This window comes from Narcine bancroftii, chromosome 9 (genome assembly GCF_036971445.1).
Source record: "Narcine bancroftii isolate sNarBan1 chromosome 9, sNarBan1.hap1, whole genome shotgun sequence".
NCBI lineage: Eukaryota > Metazoa > Chordata > Chondrichthyes > Torpediniformes > Narcinidae > Narcine > Narcine bancroftii.
In genome coordinates this window covers 3169870-3195674 of record NC_091477.1, presented here as the reverse complement: position 1 = coordinate 3195674, position 25805 = coordinate 3169870, and the positions used below count along the sequence as shown (strand labels likewise).

The window sequence follows — 25805 nt, the reverse complement described above, 5'->3', positions numbered from 1 at the left end:
CCCTGTGTGTTCATATTTTCCTCCACAAAAAACTTACCCCTAATATTTCGCCTGAACCTCCCTCCCTTCATTTTGTTCACACATCCTCTGGTGTTTGCTGCCTGGGAAAAGGGTGCTGGCTGTGCACCCTATCTATGCCTCTCAGAATCTTGTAGACCTCTAGTTAGTTACGTCTCTTCCTTCTTGTCACGACAATAAATCCTGATTCTGATTCTGACATGCCTCTTGTATCTGTTGTTTCAGGATCCTTGCGAAGATAAAAGGCACAAAGATATCTGGTCCAAAGAGAAAACCTGCGACAGACTTCCAAAACTTCTCATCATCGGTCCCCAAAAGTCAGGTAGGGGCGTGAATCCACAACCTGGGGTTGTTCACTCGCTCTAAATCTTCTCTTTCCTTTGTTTTCTGTCAGGAGTTTGATTTTAATTGGACATGAAGAGAGTATGAGCGCTGAAGACAGGCACTTTGCAACCACCCAGAATGGGCCATCTCCAGCTCATGCCCTGCAGGAACCCTTTTCCACCTGTCCTTCTCTTTGTCACTTGGGGCAGAACAAGGAGCCTTCTCTGGAGTCACCTTTTTCTTCCCACTCACATCTCACTTTAAGTAATCCCTCTGCCATCGGTGCCCTGTGATTAGTAAGGGGCTGCTTAAGGTGGGATGTGAGGGGAAGGGAAGGTTGAGAATCACTGCTCTAGACCCAATTGTTACTGAAATATTTTGCTTGAGAAAAATTGTCATTGGCCCATTTCCTTTGGAGTCATGAAACTCTACACATAACGAGTCAATGAGGGACGATTAAAGCAGGGGTTATCAACCTTTTTCTTTCCACCCACATCCCACCTTTAACAATACTAATCACAGAGCACCGATGGCAGAGGGATTACTTAAAGTGGGATGTGAGTTCACCCCTGGTAGAAGTTAATACCCCCCATTCCAGGCCCCCACCACTCTCTGTATAAAAAACCGCCCTCATAGTTCTTTTGAACATCAGTCCACACCCATCCCCCCACTTAAATCCATATCCTCTAGTTTGTACCTCCCTCTTCTTGAGTAAACAGTCTGACTTTCCACCCTATCAAAGCCTCTCATCATTTCATAAGCCTCCATCAGGTCTCCCCTCAGCCTGCAACGCTCCAGAGAAAATAACCCAGGTTTGTCCAAATTTATCACACTGGGGTTTGCTGTGGACATGTTGGCTGTGGTGTAACCTCCATCACATCAACGGATACACCACAAGAGCCCCTACATTGGTTGCAGAGCATTTGCGGAGGTCCTTAAAAGGTTGTGAGTGGCATTAAACAAATGCAAATATTTGTCTCTAATATCACAGGGATCTAACTGTACCCAATAATTTGTGAGTAAAACACAAAAGTTGAAGTAAAACCGGAGATGTCGACGTTAATGCCATTGGTTGGAGGGGGCCCAGATAAAGTTGTTCCTCCAACTTGCGAGTGGTCTCAGTCTGGGAGTGCACAAGACCATGGACAGACATGTCGGTGAGGGAATGGGATGGTAAATCGAAATCGGAGGACACTGGGAGATCCACGCTATTGCGGCAGACAGAGCTGAGGTGCTCAACGAAATGATCTCCCAGTCTGCACCCAGTCTCTCCGATGTAGAGGAGACCAAAGCAGGAGCATCGGACTCCATCCATTTCCATTTGCCCCACCCCATCTATCCCTATGTCTCCTGACCCCCAGCTCAGCATTCACAGATCCACCCCCCCTCCCCCAATCAATTCTCACCTTCCCTCTCTCCGTCCACCTCTCCATGTTCAATTAACACCTTTTGTCTGTCAGTCAGTGCCCCTGCCCTTTCTTCCCTTCTCCCCAGACTTTTAATTCAGGCCCCTGCCTGCTATTTAATCAAACCTTAATTTAATTTATTTTAAATTTATACATACATCACGGTAACTGGCCATTTCGCCCCATGAGTCTGTGGCGCCCAATTACACCCAATTGGCCTACAACCCATGGCACATTTCGAACGACAGGAGTCCCCAGGGAAAACCCACGCAAACACGGGGAGAACATACAACTCCTTATACAGACAGCGCAGGATTCGAACCCCAGTCCCGATCAGTGGCGCTGTAACAGCTAACCACAATGCTAACCATGTCGCCCTAGAAGGGCTCAGGCCCGAAACGTCAGTTATAAATCTTTACCTCTGATGGACACTGTGTGACTCGCTGAGTTTCTCCAGCATTTCTGTGTTTTCACAAGTAATTTGTGAGTTAGATCCCGATTTGACCATAAACCTAAAACGTTGACCTGGTTTCTCCCTCTAATATCACAGGGACTTGCTAAATGTTTCTGATATTTTCTGTGCTCCCTCCCAAAGTTGGGAAGGTTTCAGACCGTGATCATAAATGTTCTGTGAGTCAGTACCTGTGGAAGGAGAAATAGTTATGGTTTCAGGTCCAGGACACTTCAATCAGAAAGCACTACAACATAAAACTAGCTAAAACGTTCCCATTTCTGATGAGGTGAAATGTTAACTGTACTGTAGTGTTCTATGTTCTAAGACTTTTTCCTATGCCACTACAATTATATTTACATGGATAGGAAAGGTCGATACAAATGCAGGCAAATGGGACTATCTTGGTCAGCATGGACAAGATGGGCCAAAGTCTCCATTTCCCTGCTGCAAAACACCATGATTATGATCCTGGCTGCTCTCAGCCCATATTCCTTGAATTTCTAAAAGCAATCCCTGAAGATTTTCAAACCTGCTGATAGAAACAGATTGTACTACAAGCCAATGCTTCAAGTCCTGTTGAGAGTTTGTCACACTTTCTGATTTGATTTCAGGTTTCTAGCATCTGCACTTCCACCATTCTGCGACCTCTCTTGTTATCAGTCATTGTTGCGTGAAGTTCTGGTGTGACTAGAACCAGGGGGCTGGTTCTAGTCCAGGCCAAGGAGAAATTATGCACAATGAAGCTAGAATTTCCGGCCCAAGAAGGTGTGAGTTGATCAATCACAATGAAAGGGGTTCACAATGAAAGGGGTTCTTGGTCATAGACCAGTCATTGCTCTGCATCCTCCTTTAAGAGCCCCATATTTCAACAGCCAGGTCCACTCCCCTTCACCTAGCCTGTCTATATCCCCCCCCCCCCCCCCGAACCATCTCTGCATCCATTCCCCACCATCCCGAATGTAACAGCCCTCATGTGAAATTAAAGTGGGTGCTTTGAATGCGTCAGGGCCGCAGGAATGTCAGAAATAAAAATGACATAGCATGGTTTGGGGAAAGCAAATTTGAAGAACTTCAAAACGAATTTTCAATCGTTTTGTAAACAAAATATCAGTTCAGCTGCAGCAAGTAAGACTTTCAGTTCACAAGATTTCATTAGCCCATCGAGTCTGCTCTGCCATTTAATCATGAGCTGATCCATCCTCCCACTCAGTCCCACTCCCCGACCTCCCCATAACCCTTGGTGCCCTGACTAATCAAATACCTCTCAATCTCTGCCTTAAATACACCCAACGACCTCATTTCCACAGCCATCCCTGGCAACAAGTTCCACAGACTCATGACCCTCTGGTTAAAGACATTTCTCCGTATCTCTGTTTTAAGTTGATGCCATTTTATCCTGAAGTTGTGCCCCCTTGTCCTAGACTGCCCCACCATGGGAAACAACTTTGCCACCTCGACTCTGTCCAGGCCTTTCAGCATCATGTCTCTACGAGGTCTCCCCTCATCCTTCTGTAATCCAAAGAGTGCTTCATACATTGTACAATGTTTATGACAATAAACCCGTAACCATTAGATCCAATGTGCATAGGCGATGTCTTCAGTCAACTGGATATTGAGAGAGGTAAACCTGTTCCTTTATTAAAAGGCTCCTCCTCTTCAGTTAGGGTGTGTTCTCATCTCACCAGCTGCTTTGGCTAGGAGAGTTGGGCAGTGTAAGATCAGGCTCAGGGGACAGCTGTAACCATTTGGATCCCTCCTCTCAACAAAGTGGGTGTATTAACAAACATCAAACTGGGCTTCAGCCCTCTGGAGACAGCTGTTCCTCCCTCTCCCAGCTGTTGGTGGAATTCTGGCACGGGGATGCGGAAAACTACACCACAGGCATAGAACACTACACCACAGTACAAGCTCTTCGGTCCTCGATGTTGAGCTGACCCATATATTCCTTTAAAAAAAGGTACTAAACCCCGTAACCTCCTATTTTTCTTCCATCCATGTGCCTGTCTAAGAGTCTCTTAAATGCCCATAATGTCCCAGCCTCCACCACCATCCCTGGCAAGGCATTCCAGGCACCCACTCCTCTGTGCAAAAGACTTACCCCTGATGTCCCCTCTAAATGCTCTCCACTGTTCACCCGTAGAAGTTTACGAGAGCCTTCAGTGACGTACTTAATCTCCTCAAACACCTCACCAAGTCTAGCCGCTGGGGAGCCTTCTTCATGATTGCATCAACGTGGAGGCTCCAGGACAGATCTCATGGTCCAAAAGGGCCTGTTACTGAGCTGTAGGTCGAAATTTAAATTTATGAACAACTCCTCAAGATTGCCTCGATTAACTTTGTTGGCCCAATCTATGTGTAAGTTAAGGTCCCCATGACAACAGCCATTCCATTCTTACATGCATCAAATATGTCTTGGTTTATTGCCTGTGTCTCTGTAATGTTATTATTTAGTGGCCTGCAGACTACTCCCACCAGTGATTATTTTCCCCTTTACTACTACAGATGGATTCAATTTCCTCCCACTTTAGATATCGGCGCTGTAACAGTAAAAGTCTCTCGTTCTGTCAGGGGCGCCTGGCAATACTAACGGTGACTCCTTGTCTCCCCTATGGCAGGCAGAAGTTAAAGTGTTCATTACATTTTTAATGCATTATTATGTGACAACAGAAGGAACATTGAACCTTGAAAAGTCACTGGACCTTGGATTGTTTGATGATGATTTCAGTGCTGCAGCAGCTCCACCTTGCCCTGACTGCATGGGAAAACCATTTGGGTTTGCAGTTAAGAAAGAAGAATAAACCCAAAAAACTGCCGACGTGGATTCCTGAGTAAACAATGAGCAGCATCCGTGGGTAGAAATGGCCAGTCAGCATTTTGGGCTGGGACCCTTTATAAGCCTACCCTATCACCCCTTGGCCCCATCCCAGCTTCTTTCCCCCTTCGGGTGTGTGATTTTCCTTCTTTTTAAACATTTTTTTTTGCCTCCACATCCACTCGATCCAGCCTCTGGACCACCCTCTGGCTGAAGAAATTCCTCCACATCTCTGTCCTGAACAGACACCCTAAATCGTGGTTACCTAAATTCTCCCACCGTGGGAAACAATCTTTCTATATCTACTCTGTCCATGCCTGTCAACATTTGAAAAGTTTCAATGAGATTCTTCCCCCCACCACCCCCCACTCATTCTCCATGATGGTGGTGCATACTGTGGTGTTTGGCATGGGTGGAGAAGGAAAACAAGTAAAGGGTAAAGATGCATCAGAAAGATAACAGCTATCTCTTCCTCCACAGGTACTACAGCTCTCTACCTTTACCTCACAATGCACCCGGACATCACCAGTAACACTCCAAACCCAGACACCTTTGAGGAACTACAGTTTTTTAATGGGCCCAACTATCACAAGGGTATTGACTGGTAAGATGGCAAAGAGCCAATCAGACAATCCTACAGTTCTTGCCCACCCACTGCAGGTCCACTCTGTGCCTGACTCACAGGAGAATTCCATCTGCCCAGAGTTGATCAACACCACTCTTCAGGCTCAAAGTAACTGAAATTTGGAACAAAAGCAATTCATTTAAGCTGTCCCAGTTTCAAAAGAATACAGGAAGATTAGAGTTTGCTGGATATTATTGTAAGAAAAGATGTGCTGTCATTGGGGAGGGTCAAAAGGAGATTCACAAATGAGAGGGTGATCATATGGAGGAGTGTTTGACAGCTCTTGGCCTGTACTCATTAGAATTTAGGAGAATGAGGGAGGATTTCAAATGTTGAAAGGTGTGGACATAGTAGGTGTAGAAAGATTTCCCATGGTGGGAGAGTCTAGCACAAGAGGGCACAACTTAAAAATTGAAGGGCGTCCACTTAGAACAGAGATGCAGAGGAATTTCTTCAGCCCGAGGGTGGGGAATCTGCGGAATTTGTTACCCTAGGCTGGGTCCATTGGGTATATTTAAGGCAGAGATTGGGAGGTTCTTGATTAGCCAGGGCATCAAAGGTTATGGGGAGAAGGCCGGGCAGTGGGGAAATGGATCAGCTCATGATTAAATGGCGAGACAGAATCAATTTCTGCTCTGATGTCTTATTGGTTTTAAAACTAAATGCAGGGAGGCAAACGAAATCTGAGGAGGCAAGGGAGTGGTGAATGTTTTGGATTAAGACCCTGCATCAGGCCCAAGAGTGTAGAGAGAAGATAGAGGTGAGAGGGAAGGATGAGAGGGGTGGGTAGGTGATGTGAGAATGTGGGCACTGAGGACGATGGGTGGATGGAGATTAGCTTTTTGTAATGGAACTCACAAAGTAGAAAATAGCAAAAATAGCCCCGCAATTTAAGAAAAAAGGAAGAAAGACACTGGAACTGCACAGCAGTCAGCTGGAAATTGCTGGAACCTACTGATAAGAAAATGGTTTCAGGGCATCTTAGGAAAACCAATTGGAGAGATACAACACAACAAGGAATAGATTTGTAGATTCATCATTATTGCAAGATCTTGAGATCAGAGTTTGGTCCAATTAATCGCAAAAAAATAGTTTGCAGGTGCCCCAGGTCTTCAAGAAGGCAAACTGGACATTGGCTTTCATTGCTGGGGGGATTGAATTTAAGATCAGGGGGGATTCTGCTGCAACTGTGCAGGGCACTAGTGAGGCCACTCCTGAATCAATGCGTGCAGTTCTGGTCTCCTCATTGGAGAAAGGATAGACTGGCTTTGGACATGGTGCAGAGGGGGTTCACCAGTTGGATTCTGGAAACTAGGAGGTTAGCCTATGAGGGGATATGAGTCACTTGGGACTGTACTCACTGGAGTTTAGAAGAGGAGGGGATGTTATAGAAACTGATAGAAGCGGGGAAACGTCTGCCAGTGGAAACAGAGTCTAGAATAGACAGAGATGATGAGGAACTGCTTCTCCCAGAAAGTGGTGAATCTGTGGAATTCTCTGCCCAAGGAAGGAGTAAAGGCTACCTCATTAAATTCATTGAAGACACAGTTAGGTAGATTTTTGCCCAATAGGGATGGGTAGATGGAGCTGAGTCCACAACCAGACCAGCCATGATCTGACTGAATGGGGAAGCAGGCTCAACGGGCCAGATGGCCGACTCTTGATCCTGGTTCCGACGTACCAATCTCCACCTTTCCTTGTTTCAGGTACATGGACTACTTTCCTATTCCTTCCAACACCAGCTCAGACTTTTTCTTCGAGAAGAGTGCAAACTACTTTGATTCCGAGGTAGCTCCGAGACGGGCGGCAGCTTTGCTACCCAGAGTGAAAATTATTAGCATCCTGATCAGCCCCGCGGACCGAGCCTACTCTTGGTACCAGGTGTGTCTGCCTTGCCTTGGTGACCGCGGGAATCAGAGTCCAGAGAGGGTGTGTGTGTGCATCTGCGTTTGTACCTCATAATGCTATTACAGTCGACCGGGGTTTGAATCCCACGCTGTCTGTAAGGAGTTTGTACGTTTTCCCCGTGTCTGTGTGGTTTTCCCTGCGTGCTCCAATTTCCTCCCCCCCCCCCTCATAATATACCAGGGACTGTAGGTTAATTGGGCGGCATGGTTGGAATAGCAGTTAGCGCAATGCTGTTACAGCGCCAGCGATCGGGACCAGGGTTCAAATCCTGCAGCCTGTAAGGAGTTTGCACATTCTCCCCGTGTCTGCGTGGATTTCCTCCAGGGGCTCCAACCTCCAACCCTTAAAAATGTATGTGGGTTGTAAGTTAATTTGGGTGTAATGGGGTGGCATGGGCTCGTGGGCCAGAAAGGCCTGTTACATCTAAATTTGTTTCCCTGCAGCAGAGAAGTTGGAGGTGGTGGGGGTGGAAAAGGGGGTCAGAGCCCAGGACTTTAATCCCCTCTTTGAGTCTGCACAGGCAACTGGTCAGCTGGGATCGCAATTCCCGCATCATGGAGCACATCCACCTCAAGTTGAGGTGTGCGGTAGGAAAACTCCTGCATCTTCAGGTGACCCCAGAATGAGTCCTTGTCGCAGAAGAGAAAGGAAGGGAAGATCCTCTCACCCCCTTCAATTTTTAGAGATCACAACAAGTGCCCGCCTGCCTCTCTCCACTGTGCCACTTAAAAATTTAGACAAACAGCACAATAACAGGCCCTTCCAGCCCATGAGCCCGTGCCATCCAATTACACCCAAATGACCTACAGCCTGGTACGTTTTAAAGGGTGAGATGAAACCGGATCACCCAGAGAGAACCCACGCATACATGGGGAGAAGGTGCAAACTCCTTACAGACAGCGCTTGATTCAAACCCAGCTTACTGGTGCTGTAAGAGCATTGTGCTGACCGCTATGCAAACCTGTGGGCGTGTGTCCCCTTCACAGGGTAGGTTTGTAGCATCCAAATCATTCCACATGTTGGAGAGAGAGGCTCAGATACTGTCACAGGAGATGGTATTATCCATCAGGCCCCCTCCCTGCACCCTGGTAACCTGTGTCTGTTTCCTCCCCAGCACCAGCGAGCCCATGACGACCTGGTGGCTCTGAAGTACAGTTTCCACGAGGTGATCACTGCTGGGGTCACTGCAGCACCAAAGCTGAGAGCTCTCCAGAGCCGGTGCCTGACTCCAGGCTGGTATCCAATACACATCGAGCATTGGCTGACCTACTACCATGCCAACCAGGCAAGTTCTCCCCTTCGTTGCACACTATAGGCTGTTCCTGGAACTAAGTTGGATCCAAACTTGATAGAAGACATGCCGTAGTGCAGTAGGGTGATTTCTCTGACCAGAAATCTGTGAGCACTGGTGCACCATAAGATGCCCACTATTTAATCATGAACTGATTAATTTTTCCCACCCTAACCTTCTCCCCGTAACCTTTGATGCCCTGGTTATCAAGAACCCATCAATCTCACCCATCTAAATACACCCAATAACCCGGCCTCCACAACCGCCCATGGCAACAAATTCCACAGATTCACTGCTCTCTGGCTGAAGAAATTCCTCCGCATCTCTGTTCTAAGTGGACGCCCTTCAGTCCTGAAGTTGTGCCCTCTTGTCCTGGACTCTCCCACCGTGGGAAACATTTTTCCACAGGGATCTTTCTTGTCAGTCATGTATATAAATGACTTGTATGAGAATGTGAGGTTTGTTGGTGAGTTAAAGCAGACAGTCTGCAGTCACTGGGGTCGGGTGAAATACCAAACATTCCAGAGAAACTCAGCAGGTTGTGCGGTATCCATAGTAAGAAAAGGGAAACCCACGTTACAGGCCTGGGCTCTTCGTCAGGAATAAGCAAAACAGGTTTGTTGGTGAGCTCGGTTCATTAGTGAAGTTGTTGAGAATGGGAACAGTTGCCTCAGGAGACTGTAGGATGTAGATCAGCCGGGACGTTGGGTGGAAAGGTGTCAGAATGGAATGTATTGATCCAGACAGTGTGAGGTACTACCATTTGAGTTGTCCAGAGTGTGGAATGAGCTGCCAGCTGAATTGGTAAATGCAGGCTCAATTATGACCTTTAGAAAAATTTAGACAGGTATGTGGATGGGAGAGGTGGGAAGGGATAGGGTTTGGGTGCAGCTCAGTGGGACTAGACACTGACTGGATGGGCAGGAGGGCCTGCTTCTATGTTGTAGTGTTCTATGGTTCTATGCTGCTTGACTTGCCGGCTTCCTCCAACAGATTGTGTTCGGATCCTCTGTTCTCCAACCGCCCGCCAGCTTCTCTTGAATTTCCAAGTCAAGACCCTTCCTAATATCCAGTCAATCTCCAATAACTCTCTGCTCTCTGAAAATCAACTCCAGCCTCTCCACTGAACTGAAATTCCTCAGGTCTGATCAGATTCAAGTGAAACCGTTGACATCCTTTCTAAGTCATGGTGCCCACAATGAGGCTGAGAGTGACATTTCAGAGGTAATAAAACCATGAGGGTCATGGATCAGGTGGATGGTCCCAGTCTCTTTCTCCTCAATTTTGTAGCACATGTTCATGACAATAAATTCTGATTCTATTAGATTTCGATTTATTGTCAGAGAAGATACGTGACATCACAAAAAACCCTGAGATTCTTTTTCCTGTGGATCAGGCAGAATTTCCACTTACTGGCAGTGCAAATAAAACTTGTTCAGTAGAAATGTAAACAAACTGACTGCAATACTGAGAAAAATCTATAAAGTGCCCAGTAAGAGTCCTTAAACGAGTCCCTGATTGAGTTTGTCGTTGAGGAGTCTGATGGTGGAGGGGGAGCAGCTGTTCCTGAACCTGGGGGTGCAAGTCTTGTGGCAGCTGATGGCAGCAGCGAGAACAGAGCATGCGATGGGTGGGGTGGATCCTTGACGATTCCTGCTGCTCTCCGCCGACAGCGTTCTCCGTAGATGCACTCAATGGTGGGGAGGGTTTTGCCTGCGATGTACTAGGCTGGATGTACTGGAGAGCTTTACGCTCAGGGATATTGGTGTCCCTATAGCAGACCGTGATGCAGCCGGTCAGCACACTTTCCACCACACCTCTGTAGAAATTGGCCAGAGATTCCTTTGTCAAACTCCTGGGGAAGTAGAGATGCTGACGTGCTTTCTTCATGATGCCATTTGTGGGTTGGGTTCAGGAAAGATCCTCTGAGATAGTTACTCCAAGGAATTTAAATTTGCTCACCCTCTCCACCTCTGATTCCCCAGTGATCACTGGGTCGTACATCTCTGGTTTTCCCTTCCTGGAGTCAATAATCAACTCTTGGTTTTGGTGACATTGAGTGAGAGGTTGTTGTTGGTTCAGCCAGGTTTTCAATCTCCCTGTAAGATGACTCATCACCCCTTTTTATACAACCCACTACTGTGGTATTGTTAGCAAATTTGTAGATGGTGTTGTTGTCGTACCGAGCCAGGTGTATATAAGGTAGAGATACCCAGTCTCTCACTGAAACAATGCTGCAATGTACTCGACTACATGAGTCAATGACTCATTGCCATGGAGAAGTCCACTCACAGTTCGATGCCCCTTCCTCTCTCTGCTCAGATTCTTGTCCTTGATGGACAGCTCCTCCGAACAGAACCTGCAGCAACAATGGAAAAGGTGCAGAAATTCCTTGGACTCAGGAACATCATTAATTACCACAAGTTCCTGGTGTGAGTAAATACTTTTGTCTTCTTTTGGGAGGGGATGGGTTGATGTGTGTAATTCAAGTAAATATCCTGCAGTGGAGAAGTGGGACGTACATCAGAGTGTTTAATCTGAGATTTTAATTTTAAAAATTTAGACATCCAGCACAGTAACAGGCCATTCTGGCCCACAAGTCCATGCCACCCAATTGACCTACACCCTTGGTATGTTTTGAAGGGTGGGAATAAACCGAAGCCCCCGGAGGAATCTCACACAGACACAGGGAGAATGTACAAACTCCTTACAGACAGTCCTGGATTCGAATCCAGGTTGCTGTCTGTGTAATGGCGTGCACTAGCTGCTACATTAACTGTTCTGCTAAGGAATTATGAGCCAGATTTGATTCACCGCACAGATCATGGTTTCCAGGGATTAGAAAACTCATTAGTGAAAGAAAGGCAAGTACTGATACTAACTGTCAGCCAACCTAATGGCTTAGAATACCAGAGCAGGAATGTGATATTGAGGCTCGATAAGGCACTGGTGAGACCTCATGGAGAATTGTGAGCAGTTTTGGACTCCTCATTTAAGAAAGGACGTGCTGACATTGGAGAAGGTTCAGAGGATGATTCCAGGTATGAAAGGGTTATCATACGAGGAGGGTTTGGCAGCTATTGACCTGTACTTGATGGAATTTAGGAGAACGAGGGGAGATTCATTGAAACATTTTGAATGTTGAATGGCGTGGGCAGAGTCAATGTAGAAAGGTTGTCTCCCCTGGTGGGAGAGTCTAGGACAAGGGGGCACAACTTCAGGATTGAAGGGAGTCCACTTAGAACAGAGTTGCGGAGGAATTTGTCCAGCCAGAGAGGGGGGAATCTGTGGAATTCACCACCTCGTGCCCTTATTTAATTCAGGGAACTGCCTGGTTTTCACTCATACCTTAAAGAAGGGCTCAGGCCCAAAATGTTGGCCATATATCTCTACCACCTAAGGATGCTGTGACCTACTGAATTCCTCCAACATTTCTGTGTTTTTACTTCTTAAAGCAATCCTATAGGGCAGCATGGTTAGCGCAACGCTGTTACAGCACCAGCGATCAGATCCAGGGTTCAAATCCGGCACTGTCTCTAAGGAGTTTGTACCTTCTCCCCTTGTCTGCGTGGGTTTTCCCCAGCAGCTACAGTTTTCCCCCACCCTTCAAAATGTACCAGGTGTTGGAAGTTAACTGGGTGTAATTGGTGGGCACAGACTCATGGACTGAAAGGGCCTGTTAACCTGCTGTATGTCTAAATTTAAATATATATTCAATACCTCCCCCATATGGTCACTCATTGCATTACTCAAGAATGGTGTCATGAAACCTGGAGGCCAAGAAACTGCTTCTCATGGAATCATCCTGGCCATCATATAGACCAGTCCCATTTACCAGCACTTGGTACATGGACTTCAAAATATCTCAACAATTCTAGAGCTTCATGTGAGATTCCAGCACTGACAACCTTGGTCTTCTGATCCCCCCCCCACAACTCCCCCCTGTGTGGCTCATCTTCCCCCTCCCAACCCCTGGGTGTTTCTTGCCTCTCTCTGGCACTTGCCAATCTACTGTCTGTCAGCTGCCCAATCCCACATGGACCCCTGTCCTACCCATCCCACACCTGACCTCTTTACAGAGGCACACCTTCATTTTCCCCATCCCCTTAAAGGGTTTTGGCTTGAAGCGTTGACCGTTCTCTTTCCTCCCACTGATGCTGCTTGACCTGCCGAGTTCAAGGTTCCTTTTATTGTCACATATTAAAATGTAACATACTATACATGATCTTGCCTGTGGAAGGCAGACAGTCTCCGTGAGAATTTTTGCCCAGTGCCTCTAACAAAGAGAAGCAAACTCAGAGTCACTGAGTATCCGTGGATTCACCTCCCGCAGCCTCTGCTGCCACAAGGACTCCTGTTCGATCCATCGGCCGGCCGCCCGAGCTCCAGACCTCAACCTCCAACACAATCAGGAAACCTTCAGTGCCCAAGGCCCTTACAGGAACCCTTCTTGCCCTCAGCCCCCTCTTGAATCCTGGCTCCAATATCTGGTTCCCATGAGCCCGTCTCCAGCAGCCCGTGTGGGTCCCCGACTGCAAGTCTCCCACAACCTGTGCTGTCTCTCAGCAGCCAAGCCCCTCACTGATCCGCTGCCGTGGTCACTGCCCTACTCAGCTTCTCATCCCAATTCTCCCCATTTCTGATGCCCTGTGCCTGTCCGAGTCTGCAATCCTTCGTGGCTACTGCTGGGCACTGGTGCCGCCATCTTGGGCACAGACCCATGGTTGCCGCCGGCATTAGGACTGGGCGGTTGATCCCTTTGGTGCAGCTCTGTGTCTCCGTTTCCCTGGGTCTGCTCTAGCAGTGGTGTTGCCATTACAGCAGTTCCGGCAGTCTGCCATTTCCTCAAGCAGGTTGTGTTTAGCTGGTGCTTGCCCAGATACCCCAACATGCTAATGCTGAGCTTATTGTCATGTAGTTTGTACATCCTGTATATGCTGCCATACAAGGCAACTCTGGATAAGAAGACCTCTGAATTTCCACCTAAAATGTAGGTTTAGGGCTATTCTTGCTAAATAAGACTACCCCAAGTCTGGCACTTATCGCTGACCGGGGGATTGATGCTTCTGTAACAACACTGATCTTCCCCAGCTTACAAACAAATAAAGGAGACCCTCACTCGTTTCTTTCCGCAACCCATGGAGTCGACTTCCTTTATTCTCTGCAGTCACAACATTGCATTCTTCAACTCCCCAAACACCCCCCCCTAAACCCCCCCTCTGACCTTCTCATGGGCTCCCGGCCACACTGGGTGATCCTGACCCCCTCACTCTCCTCCTCCTGCATCCGAGATCCATCACCGTGTACTTTTTATTGAATATTTTAATTTTTCCGAGACTCATACAGAACATTTTATTACTTGCATTCTATAAATAGTATTTTAAAATTACATTCTCATGTGATTGCCCAAATCTCCCCCCCCCCACCCCCCCCACCTCCCAACTGCTAACATTAAAAAATATCAAAAAAAGAAGGGGTGTTTGAGCGTGTCTTCGTTAATTAGTTCATATCTTGATCTTCAGAAACTCAATGCTAGTAACCTAACTATATTATTGAAACCTTTTCAGGGAAGTTAATTATTAACCTTAACCCTAACGTTGCCATATTTTAACAAACACTCTATATTTCTTTCTAAGATTAGAAGTTCTCTTTTCCAGGGTTTGCGTTTCCATATTCCAGCGAGTAATAAGTAGGGGGGAGTCGGACTTCCGTGTAACAGCAATCCATCTCCCGGCTCCTGCTTGTGCAATCCTCATGGACTGGATTTGATATTTTGATAGTTTTCTGCCAATAACCAGAAGATTACTCAATAGATACAGTTCTGGTCCATGTACACTGACGCTTAACACACCTGTGCATGCGCGCAGAGATTCCTCCCCCCCCCCCCCCGCACGTTGCATCGCTTACGTCCTCAGCTGCGGCCTGCCTCACTCCTGACACAGGTTAAGTACGTGACCGCAACACTGCTATCCACATTTAATATACTAATTCACACTATATTTAAAGCAAATTACACAGTAAAGATTTAAATTTTAAATCAGCTTATTTTAAAATAAACCACCATCGGATCCCTTAATAGGCCATTTAAAGCCTGTACAAGGCTGATGGAAATTGGATTGGGCAGACAGACCCCGCGGGGGAGCGCTGAGACTTCCCTGTTGAGGTTCGGATTTTATGAGACGACCCCTGGTTTGTGGATGACATTTTTAATGTTCAAGGACTGTCTTACATGCCAGCATATTTGGTACGCTTCGCAGACCTTGTGAGAGCATTCGGTAGTTTTGATTTTCAGGACTGATGGTTTGAAGAAAGAGTGTCTGTCGTTTACACCCCGTCTGGGTCTGCTGTGATCCCAGATCCCCAATAGCTCAACAGACCTCTGAAGGTGGTCCAACTCGATCCTCAGCACCACCTGCAAGGAGAGGTTCAAGGAACAAGCAACAGGCATAGCCAAGCCTGTCTGCGAGCAGGCATTGAGATGTGACTTTATTTTCTGGATTTCAGATTTGACCCCAAGAAAGGGTTCTGGTGTCTGCTCCTGGACAGCAATAAAACCAAGTGCCTGGGAAAGAGCAAAGGCAGGAAGTACCCAGAGATGGACCCAGACGTATGTATTCAACCTCTCCATTCCAGAGCTCTGGCAGTGCAGAGTGAGAGAGGTCATCACTGGTGGGACCTCAGGAAGGTTCAGATTGGCGAGATGGGGTGGGGGGGTGGAGGGGGTAGTGGTTTATGAAGTTGGGAGCTCCTTCCAGTGTTTACACTGGGCTTCTCCATTGCAGAAGGAGACCCCGAGTCACATTCCGATTTTTATGACAACCTGCGTCCATCCCATTTCCCTTGCCGGTTTAAATGTCTGTCTCAATATCTTTTAAATTCTGGCCCATGAATCCTTGCCGCCCAATTACGCCCAATTCACCTACACCCCTGTATGTTTTTGTTTGGAAGGTAGGAGGAAAACCTTTCTAAACGTGGCAACTGCATCTGACTCCACCGTCTTCTCTGCCAGTGAGTTCCAGAAACCAACCGCTCTGTGCAAAACCTTACCCCCTCAGATCCCCTTCCTCTCACCTTAAACCAATGCACTTTTGTGTTTGATTCCCCGACCATGAGAAACAGATTCCAACCACCAAATGTTCGATACCTCGATCAGGTCATTCTCCTCGATCTAATCTCTCTCCTTAACTAAAGTCCTCCAATCCAGACAGCACCCTGGTGAATCTTCTCTGCGCTCTCTACAAGGCATCCACGTCCTTCCTATGGTGGTGACTAGAACTGCACAGAATACTCCTCACCATTGTTTTGTAAAGTGCCCTCCCAGTGCGTGGACCCATGTTCCCCATGCCACCCTGCACTAACAGTAGGCAGTGCCCTCCCAGTGCGTGGACCCATGTTCCCATGCCACCCTGCACTAACAGCAGGCAGTGGCCTCCCAGTGCATGGATCCATGTTCCCCATACCACCCTGCACTAACAACAGGCAGTGCCCTCCCAGTGCGTGGACCCATGTTCCCATGCCACCCTGCACTAACAGCAGGCAGTGGCCTCCCAGTGCATGGATCCATGTTCCCCATACCACCCTGCACTAACAACAGGCAGTGGACTCCCAGTGCATGGACCCATGTTCCCCATGCCACCCTGCACTAACAGCGGGCAATGCTCTACCAATGCATGGACCCATGTTTCTTGTGCCACCCTAAATGCCCCCTTTTCCATTTTGCTAATCGGCTCAGAAATTTCCTGGAGTGTTGTGTGAGAAGGAAAAGTTCAGTCGGTTCAAAGAGCAATGAGACTGGGTGAACACAGGAAGGATCTTTCTTAAAACACGTGTAAAGGGATCACAACAGGAGTAACACACGCACAACACACACACATCCTTGTCTAATATGGGCATGGCTCCAATGTTGCCCTAACACCCCTGATCCCTGTTTAGTGCACACTTTACCAATGACTCCTCTAGCATTGTCCACAGTTCGCGACCTGGAATGGACCAGGGTTCGTCCCAGGACCAAAGAGCAAAGAGGATGAGTTACTGTATGTGGGGGACTTTATAGTACTGAAAGCTGGAGGGTAATAACTGGGTAATAACTCAGGTAATAACTGGGTGATTAAAATGGCCAATGGTCGGGTTGCACCAATGGTGGGCAGAGTCCATCCTTGATTGGCAGGTGATGCAACTTCCCACCATGTTCCAGATGGAAAAGTCACGTGACCCTCCACACTTCACATAACAAGGAGTCAGTGGATGTTTTCCATATTTTTATTGAGGAGTGTTTCAGAACATCCTTGAAATGCCTCTTGTGGTAAGCTCTTCCTGTGATGGGGTTCCAACTAGAACGTCTATCTTGGGCGTCTAGTGTCAATGTTGCTCTCTCTCCACTGTTTTGAGGGGTCTAGTGTAGATACTCCCTGTCAATAAAATGTGCAGGAGAAGCGGACCACTGCCGTGTGCTCTGCACCAGGATTGACCCTTCCTCAGCTGACCATAGGCTGCGCTGGGTCCTGGGAGCAATGGTGTCTTCCATCATCTGCCCCTGTGAGTAAAAGTTTTCCTTGAGGTCCCATTTAAATCTTTCCTCTCAAACCTATACTCTCTTGATTTAGACTCCCCTACCTTGGGGAAAAGGCTATGACTATTCACCTTATCCATGATTTGATAAACTTTGAGAAGGTAACCCCTCAAATGTTCTGAGATAAAATTTTAGTCTATCCAATCTCTCTCTATAACTCAAGCCCTCCAGTTTTGGCAACATCCTTTGGATTATCTTTTGCATCCTTTCCAAACTGACATCCTTCCTGTAGCTGGGTGCCCAAACCTATCACAATACTCCTAATGTGGTCTTTTAATATGACCTCCCAGTTCTTCTGCTCAATGTCCTGACCCAGGAATGAAGTGTGCCAAACACCTTTACCACTTTCAGCTAACTGTGTACCAGTATCGCTTAGAGTAAAACACAAGAGTCTGCAGACATTGTGATTGTAGTAAAAACACGACACTGGAGAAACTCAGCCTGTCAAACAGTGAACTTTATACAGTAAAGATAAAGATACAGAACTGTGAGACCGTTTCCTCCCCCTGTCATTCACCAACCATTTTGTTTGGTCACTTGTGGACATTTTGCTGATACCTTGGTGAAGGTCTCAAGCCCAAAACGTCCACAATACTCCAAATGTGGTCTTTTAACATGACCTGTATCTTTATTTTTGCTGTATAAAGTTCACTGTTTGACAGGCTGAGTTTCTCCAGCATCGTGTTTTCACCAATATCCCCTCGGGTCGATTCTGCTCCACTTATATGCCATAGGTGCTCTGTGGTTAGTAGGGATTTCTTAAGGTGGTATGTGAGTGGGGAAAAAAAGGTTGAGAACCACTGTCTTAGGCCCTTGCTACTTACTATGTATGACTTGGTTTGCTTTGACTTACCAAAATGTAATTTTTAATTTTTTTAATGTAGACATACAGCACAATTACAGGCCCTTTCAGCCCAAGAGCCTGTGCCACCCAATTTACAATCCACTCCCGGTACATTCTGAATGGTGGGTGGAAACCAGAGCCCCCAGAGAAAACCCACGCAGACATGAGGAGAACGTACGAACTCCTTACAGACAGCGCAGGAATTGAACCCCGGTCCCGATCGCTGGCACTGTAACACCGTGGCACTAACTGCTACGCCAACCATGCCATCCTTTGCTAACATTTTGCATTCATCTGAATTAAATTTTGCCGTTCCTTGGCCCACTTCCCCAGTTAGTAAAGATCCTGTTGCAGTCTCGGATAACGTCTTGTCTTATTCTCAGCCTGCCACTGTTGGTGACCGTCATCATACTGTTCTTCTCGTTTTGCAGTCCAGGGTCTTTCTGAGAGAACACTACAGAGATGCCAACATCGAACTTTCCAAGCTCCTGTACAAACTTGGCCAGACCCTTCCAACTTGGTTGAGAGAAGAGCTCCAAAACAACAGGTAGTTGGGAAACTCCATGTGGTGCTTGGAACTGTTCCCTGAGGATCAAGCTGTGCCTCCACTCCCATTCGTCCTGGGCCGAATTTGGATTGAGCTTCCAGAGACTTCTGTGGAAGCATTGCTGAAGGATAGTCTGGCACACACTACTTCAGCATTGACTAATGCTTGTGAAGGTCATCATACATTTTCATCTTTCTACTTCTTCAAGAGGACTGGGGCTGAGTGAAGTTCTCCCAACCATTATTGGCTCCTCAAGACGTCAATGGAGCTCATCATGACTCCAGGTCCGGTTTTCCTGGACTTTTGTGAAACACAAACATGATTCATTTTTCATTTTCTCTCAAGAGGGAGAACAGTCCCTGATTTTTGAGATCACAAGAGTCCATTGTGACCTTTCAGCATGGTCACAGGAGAGACTGTGCTACAATTTCAGTCAAGAGAGGTCCCTGGCAGGGGCTCTTGTTTCCCTCCCCTCCATCTCTCCCCCAGCACAAGTTCAGAAATATGTAGCATGATCTGCTTGCCTCCTTTAGGATCTCACAAGGGTTTATAACAGGATGCAAGCAACAGGGATGCTGGGAGTCAGACGATCAACCAGGCAAGAACCCCTTCCCAAGGAGGTGTACAGCAGGAGACAACTGCTATGGAGGAACAAGGCGACCACTATTTCCTCAATCATACTTGTAACACTGCCACAATTTACTCCTTCCCCACTCATCCAGTTTAGATTTACATCCATCTGTAAAGAACCAAGATGACTTTCGTATGCACAAACTGTTTTAGCTATTGCAAATTGAGATAGGTGTCTGTGTACCAGTCACAGAATCCTTGTGGTCAGTGACCAGGAACTGGGCATGGGTACAATGCTGAGAGAGATGGGTGTGTGTCCCCGTGAACTACGATTGATGCATCCCCCACCCCCTCCACAGTTTTCCTATCACTCTCTCTCCTGTTCAGACCACAGTGCCAACAGTTCCAGACCTCATGTCAAATCCTGGCTGCTCTTGGGTTTGAAATAATTACTTTGTCTTACTCCGGACAAGCATTGAGTAATCGCACAGCTAAAAAAAAAGGAACAGCGAAGGCCCCTGAGATATGCAGGAGACAGCAGGTGCTGGAATCTCAAGCTAAACACAATCTGCTGGAGGAACTCACCAGGTCGAGTAGCATCTTTGGGAGAGAAAGATCAGCTGAAGGTACGATTAGTAAAATCACCCAGCAATGCTGGAGGAATGCGGCCGGTCTCGCAATGTCCATAGGAGATAAATATATATGACCAACACCGGGTCTGACCCTTCTTCAAGGTATAAGCAAAGAACAGGAAATCTCAGAATAGAGACAGTGCCGGCTGGGGGAGGAGTCCAGGTAAACAAAAGGTGTTAATTGGATATGATAAGGGGAGAGGTGAGGATTGATTTTGTCTGTGTGAAAGGAAACAAAGGAAAAAATGGAGACAGAGCTGAGGGAAGGCAGTGGAGGGGTTAACGAAAACTGGAGAAGTTGATGTGAATGCCATTCGGTTGGAGGGAGCCCAGTCAGAAGATGAGGTATTCCCCAATTTGCAAGCAGTCTCAGTCTGGCAGTGCATGAGACTGTGGACAGACAGGTGGGCAAGGAAATAGGGTGGGGAATTGAAATGGGTGGCCACTGGGAGATCCACGCTATTGCAGTGGACTGAGCCAAGGTGCTCCATCTCCCAGTCTCTCCAATGAAGACAAGGCCACAAGTTACAAGCCCACAAGCCTTCATCGAACCTGCTGAGTTCCTGCTGCAGCGCATGTTTGGAAGAGACTGAAGGCAGGTGGGGGAGGGGGGGATGTGTGTATGGAACATTTCCAGTTACTTTACCCAGGGGCTGTGATCCAGAGGTGACCTACAGTTTGTTCACTCCACAATGGGGACGTACAGACCAGGTGAGAATATTGAGCATGTTGGTGCCAAGCTTTGCTCCTTCATCTTGTGAGAGAAGCTCCGGTTGGAGTTGGGTAGAAGGTGAAAAAGCTGCCTCTGATCCAAAGCACACAGGAGGCTATGCACACTGGAATTCAGAGCAACACCCAACTCTGCTGGAGGAGCCCAGTAGGTAGAGCAACGATAATGGGACTGAAGGAAAAACAATCCATTCTTTCCCCCCTCTTTGGAGCCACCTGGTCCCATCTGTCCTTCACTTCTTCCCCCAACACCTCTTCATTATATCTCCAGTGTCACCTTCTTTTATCCTATTCCAGTAATGGCAGCCTTTGTCTCTACCTCTCATCCACTCCACATTGTCTAACTCCTCTTTCACTCCAACCCTTTGTTTCCTCTTGCTTCTGCCTTTGTACATCATCCTTCACCTCTCCCCCATTCACCAATCGCCACTGTCCTCTGCCCAAACCCTCCTACCCTCTCGCCACTGGTGGAGTTTCCTCTGTTGCTGAGCAGGTTAGGATCTTCTGGATTTGTCTGCTCTTGCAGCGTCACTTGCATTTTCAGCAGGCTCTTTCGATTCCTCCTCAGTATTTGACCATCCTCTTTTCAACAGTATAGGATTTTGGATTTACTTCCTCCAGGACATTGGCCTTCCTGTCCCAGGTGTTGGAATCTCCGAGTCTCACTGTGCCGTGTTATTGCCAGTGGCCCTAAACTTCTTACTGACTTGTCCTAGTTTGTTTTTTGTCTACTTTGCAGACGCTTTTGTTTCTGTTTGACATCTCTTTTCTTGTTAGGGTCTGCAGAGTAGGGAAGTGTGGTGTGTGTAGTCCACGTCCCATCAGGAGCTCAGCAGATGAAAGTTCAAGTGGTGAAGCTTGGTACTCAACAGAACTGGATAAAGATTTATACCAGCTCTCTCCCCTCTGCATGTTGGGTGTGACGAAGGGTTCCACTCTCAAGCATTGACCCTTCTTTCTCCCCCATTGTTGCTGCTCGACCCACTCATTTCCTGCAACAGATGGTTTGGTGTTCTAGATCAGCCATTCTCAACCAATTTTCGGCTATGGCCCCCTTGGGTCCCTGATCAAAGTTTATGGGCCCCCTTCCCTGTGAAGCAGTCATGTTTAGTTGTTTTTTTTCTATCGACTACATAAAAAAACCAGTAAAGATATTTATGTTATATGAGGTGAAATGAATACAAAGCTTTTAAGGTGGCACGGTGGTTAGTGCCACGCTGCTACAGTGCCAGCAATCGGAACTGGGGTTCAAATCCCGCGCTGTCCGTAAGATGTTTGTACATTTTTCCTGGGGGCTCCGGTTTCCTCCCACTGTTCAAAACCTACCAGGAGTTGTAGGTTAATTGGGTGGAACGTCTCGTGGGCTGAAGAGGCCTGTTACCGTGTTGTATGTATAAATAAAATTTTAATTTAAATGTGCTGTGGCCCCCAGGGCCATAGGGCCTTCACTGAGAATGGCTGGTCTGGAGACAACGAGAGTCAGGTAGCAGTAGCCCAATCAAGGTTTGGCTGCAGCAGTGCTCTCATCTTGGTCTGTGAGGCTGCCTGAGGTCAAGAGGGGAATGTGCAACCAAGACATCGTCCCCAGATGACTGATGGGGCCTTTGCAAGGTTGGCACGCTGGTCATCATAAGACAAAAGTTCTGCCTCACCTCCCGTGAGACCAAGCTGCCGATCGCAGAGTTGCCCGGTGGCCGCACTCCAGAAATGGATCCGTACAAGGATCTGAGTGCAACGTTTCAGCTGGAAACTTGCAGCTGCCTCTTGGCAATAAATAACCATCCCACTCATCCATCTGGGCATCAAGCAATGCTGTACAAGGAGACAAGATTTCAACTGTGGCTGGATCTGTGTATAAGAAATATCGAGCATCAAAATTTAGGTGAAAACTGAAGTTTACATCTGTACAAATTTTTAGAAAACCATTGTACTGGTAATTTATTAATTTAAAAGTGTTGGAATCTGTAATTTTAAGTATCCTATAATTTACTCACCAGTTACAATTACTTTTACCATTGCGAAATGCAACAGTGCGGATTGTCTCCTCCTTATGACTACGGTGTGATTTATCGTCTTGTTCATTGCGTGTACAGAACATAGTTTGGTACAGCACAGGAACAGGCCATTCGGTCAATGTGTCTGTGTCGAACATGATGCCCAAATTAAACTAAATCTCAGCTGCCTGCATATCATCCACATCCCTCTGTCCCCCCATATTCACAGGTCTATCTAGAAGCCTCTTAAACACCACTATTTTGTCTGCACCCACCACAACCTGTTCCAGACACCTCTCTGTGCCAAAAATGTGTGACCCTTAAATTTCTCTCCCCCCTCACCTTAAATGTGAGCACCTTTGGTGTATGACATTTCCACCCTAAGGAAAGGTTCAGACTACCCACCCTCTCAAAGCCCCTCATGATTTTATAAACCTCTATCAGGTCTCCCCTCAGCCTCTGACGCTCCAGAGAAAACAGCCCAGATTTAAAGACTACAGCACAGTAACTGGCCATTTCAACCCCTGCCACCCAATTTACACCCAATTGACCTACAACCCCCAGTATGTTTTGAAAGGTCAGATTTCAGATTTATTGTCAGAATACATACATGACATCACATACAACCCTGAGATTCTTTTTCCTTTGGGCCAGGCAGAATTACCACTTACTGCCAGTGCAAAAAATAAACTACACAAGTGTAAACTTGTAAACAAACAACTGTAAACAAACTGACTGTGCAACACAGAGAGAACTAAAATAAAATCAATAAAGTGCACAAGTCAGAGTCCTTAAATGAGTCCCTGATTGAGTTTGTCGTTGAGGAGTCTGATGGTGGAGGGGGAGCAGCTGTACCTGAACCTGGGTACAAGTCTGATGGCACCAATACCTCTTTCCTGATTTGATCCCCAGTCCTGATCGGTGACACTGTACAGCGTTGCACTAACCATGCCACTTAACCTCATCTGTCCAACCTTTCCCCATAACTCAACCCCTCTAAACCAGGCAACATCCAGTAAAACTCTTCTGTCCCCTTTCCAAAGCCCCCACATCCTTTGATGTTGTGACCGGAATTGCCCACAATTAATAGGGGCAACACAGTTAGTGTAATGGTTAACGTAACGCTGTTACAGCACCAGCAATCAAGACTGGGGTTCAAATCCCAAGCTATCTGTAAGGAGTTTGTATGTTCTCCCCGTGCCTGCGTGGGTTTTCCTCGGGGACTCCAGTTTCCTCTCACTGTTCAAAACATACCGGGGATTGTAGGTTAATTGGGTGTAAATTGGGCAGTACGGATTTGTGGGCTGAAATGGCCTGTTACAGTACTGTACGTCTAAATTAAATTATAAATATACTCACTTTGTGCAATCTGAAGCATCCTCGCCCTGGTCTCCAGTTATCAACATTCATTTTCCAGTTTGTTGGTTCAATAAAAGCATCATGAGATTTTTTTATACTCTGATACTATTTCTTGCCCTCTCCATCTCCCCACCACCCCACCCCCCTCCTCCCAGACCATCACATCTGTCCTGCATCAAGCCAACATAGTTTGCAGCCATCCCACATTCCTTGTACACCCAGAAGTTCCCAAGCTTACTGAGTCTAACCCATTACTCTGTTGTTTAGATATTAAAACCCCTCTAGACTGTGCCAAAATATTATTCTGTTTAGACCCAAACAGAATAATATTGCCAACAAATTTCTGTTGTGGGATACATTAAAAGCTTATCTGAGAGGTCAAATGATTACACTAAAGAGTACATGAGAGAGGTCAATGAACTAGAACAGGAGATAACTCGAATGGAAAATCAAGCTCTGAGGAAGAATACAGAACATTAATAGATTAAAAAGCTCAAGTACAACATCATCCAAACATGGGAAAAAATGGAAAAACCAATATTGAGATCCAGATAAAGATACTACGAGCTGGGGAAAGAGCCCATGAGGTACTGTCCTGGTAGTTGAGGGCGGAGGGAACTGTGAGGACAATTGAGGCATCCTAAAAGAGCCAGACAGAATCTCTTATAAACCAATTGAAATAAATAAAGCATTTAGGCAGTGTGAGATGCAATTATATAAATCTGATTCAATGGGTGATTTTGATAAAATGGTGGAATTTCTGTCCAATTTGGAATTATGAAATTTAAAGCCCGAGGAGCGGGAAGGATTAGACACTCCATTCTCTGAGGAAGAAATAGTAAAAGCACTGAGCTCACTACAAATTTCTGGAAGAGGAGGCCCCCCCCCCCCAAGAATTCTACACAGAATTTAAGGGTCTGTTCATGGACGTGCTAGAACAGGCGGCCGAGACCCATACTCTTCGGAAAACTTTTCAATGGCAATAATTATGTTAATTCCCAAAAAGGATAAGGACCCACTAAAGCCGTCTTACTATTTGCCAAAGCTGATAAATCCAGATCACATGGTTGGGGGCTGGGTCTCATGCAGAAAAGACAATTGGCAGACAATATAAGTAGGCTACTTAATATAATACAGGCACAGTCAAGGGCGGTCCCAAGTATAGCCACAGCACTAGATGCAGAAAAAGCTTTCGATAGACTGGAGTGGGACTTCTTGTTTAAAGTGTTGGAAAAAATTTGAGTTGGGACAATCATTAATAAATTGGGTCAAGGCCCCATACCATAAATTTAAAGCCAAGGTTGTTACCAACAGGCAAATATCATCAGCTTTCCCACTGACCAGGTCTAGCAGACAGGGCTGTGCGCTGTCCCCAGCTCTATTCATATTAGCCATTGAACCATTAATGGAATCCAGGTTTAGAGTGGGCCAGGAAGAACACAAAATCATTTGTGGACGATGTGTTACTATATTTGACTAAACCGGTAGGGTCATTGGCCAATTACAGACCATTCTGGAGGATTATGGTAAAATATCAGGATACAAAATCAATTATAAGATTGAGAATGCCATGAACAAAAGGGGATTATGAGGAATATCATTGAGAGAGTAAGTTCAAGTGGCTACAAAAGGAGATAAAGTATCTGGGAATAACAACGCACCTCCCCTTTTCAAGTCCTAATGCCCACACATCCTTTTTTTAAATAAAGAGCCCAAAACTGTA

General features: G+C 46.6%; 1 protein-coding gene across 6 annotated transcripts in view; it reads left to right on the top strand.

Annotated features, from left to right (window-relative positions):
- The window catches only part of ndst1b (N-deacetylase/N-sulfotransferase (heparan glucosaminyl) 1b), a 212604-nt gene extending 189094 nt beyond the window's left edge, over positions 1 to 23510 (top strand). For 5 of the 6 annotated variants that reach the window (XM_069897999.1, XM_069897998.1, XM_069898002.1 and 2 more), the window contains 7 exons: positions 244 to 340; positions 5495 to 5618; positions 7346 to 7520; positions 8662 to 8832; positions 11161 to 11270; positions 15343 to 15445; positions 18292 to 18758. In XM_069897999.1, the coding sequence (XP_069754100.1) occupies positions 244 to 340; positions 5495 to 5618; positions 7346 to 7520; positions 8662 to 8832; positions 11161 to 11270; positions 15343 to 15445; positions 18292 to 18486 (975 nt within the window). In that variant the 3' untranslated portion in view covers positions 18487 to 18758. Of the gene's footprint in view, positions 1 to 243; positions 341 to 5494; positions 5619 to 7345; positions 7521 to 8661; positions 8833 to 11160; positions 11271 to 15342; positions 15446 to 18291 lie in introns of all 6 variants that reach the window. The other variant, XM_069898004.1, reaches the window with a different exon arrangement.
- Positions 23511 to 25805: the final 2295 nt, after the last annotated feature.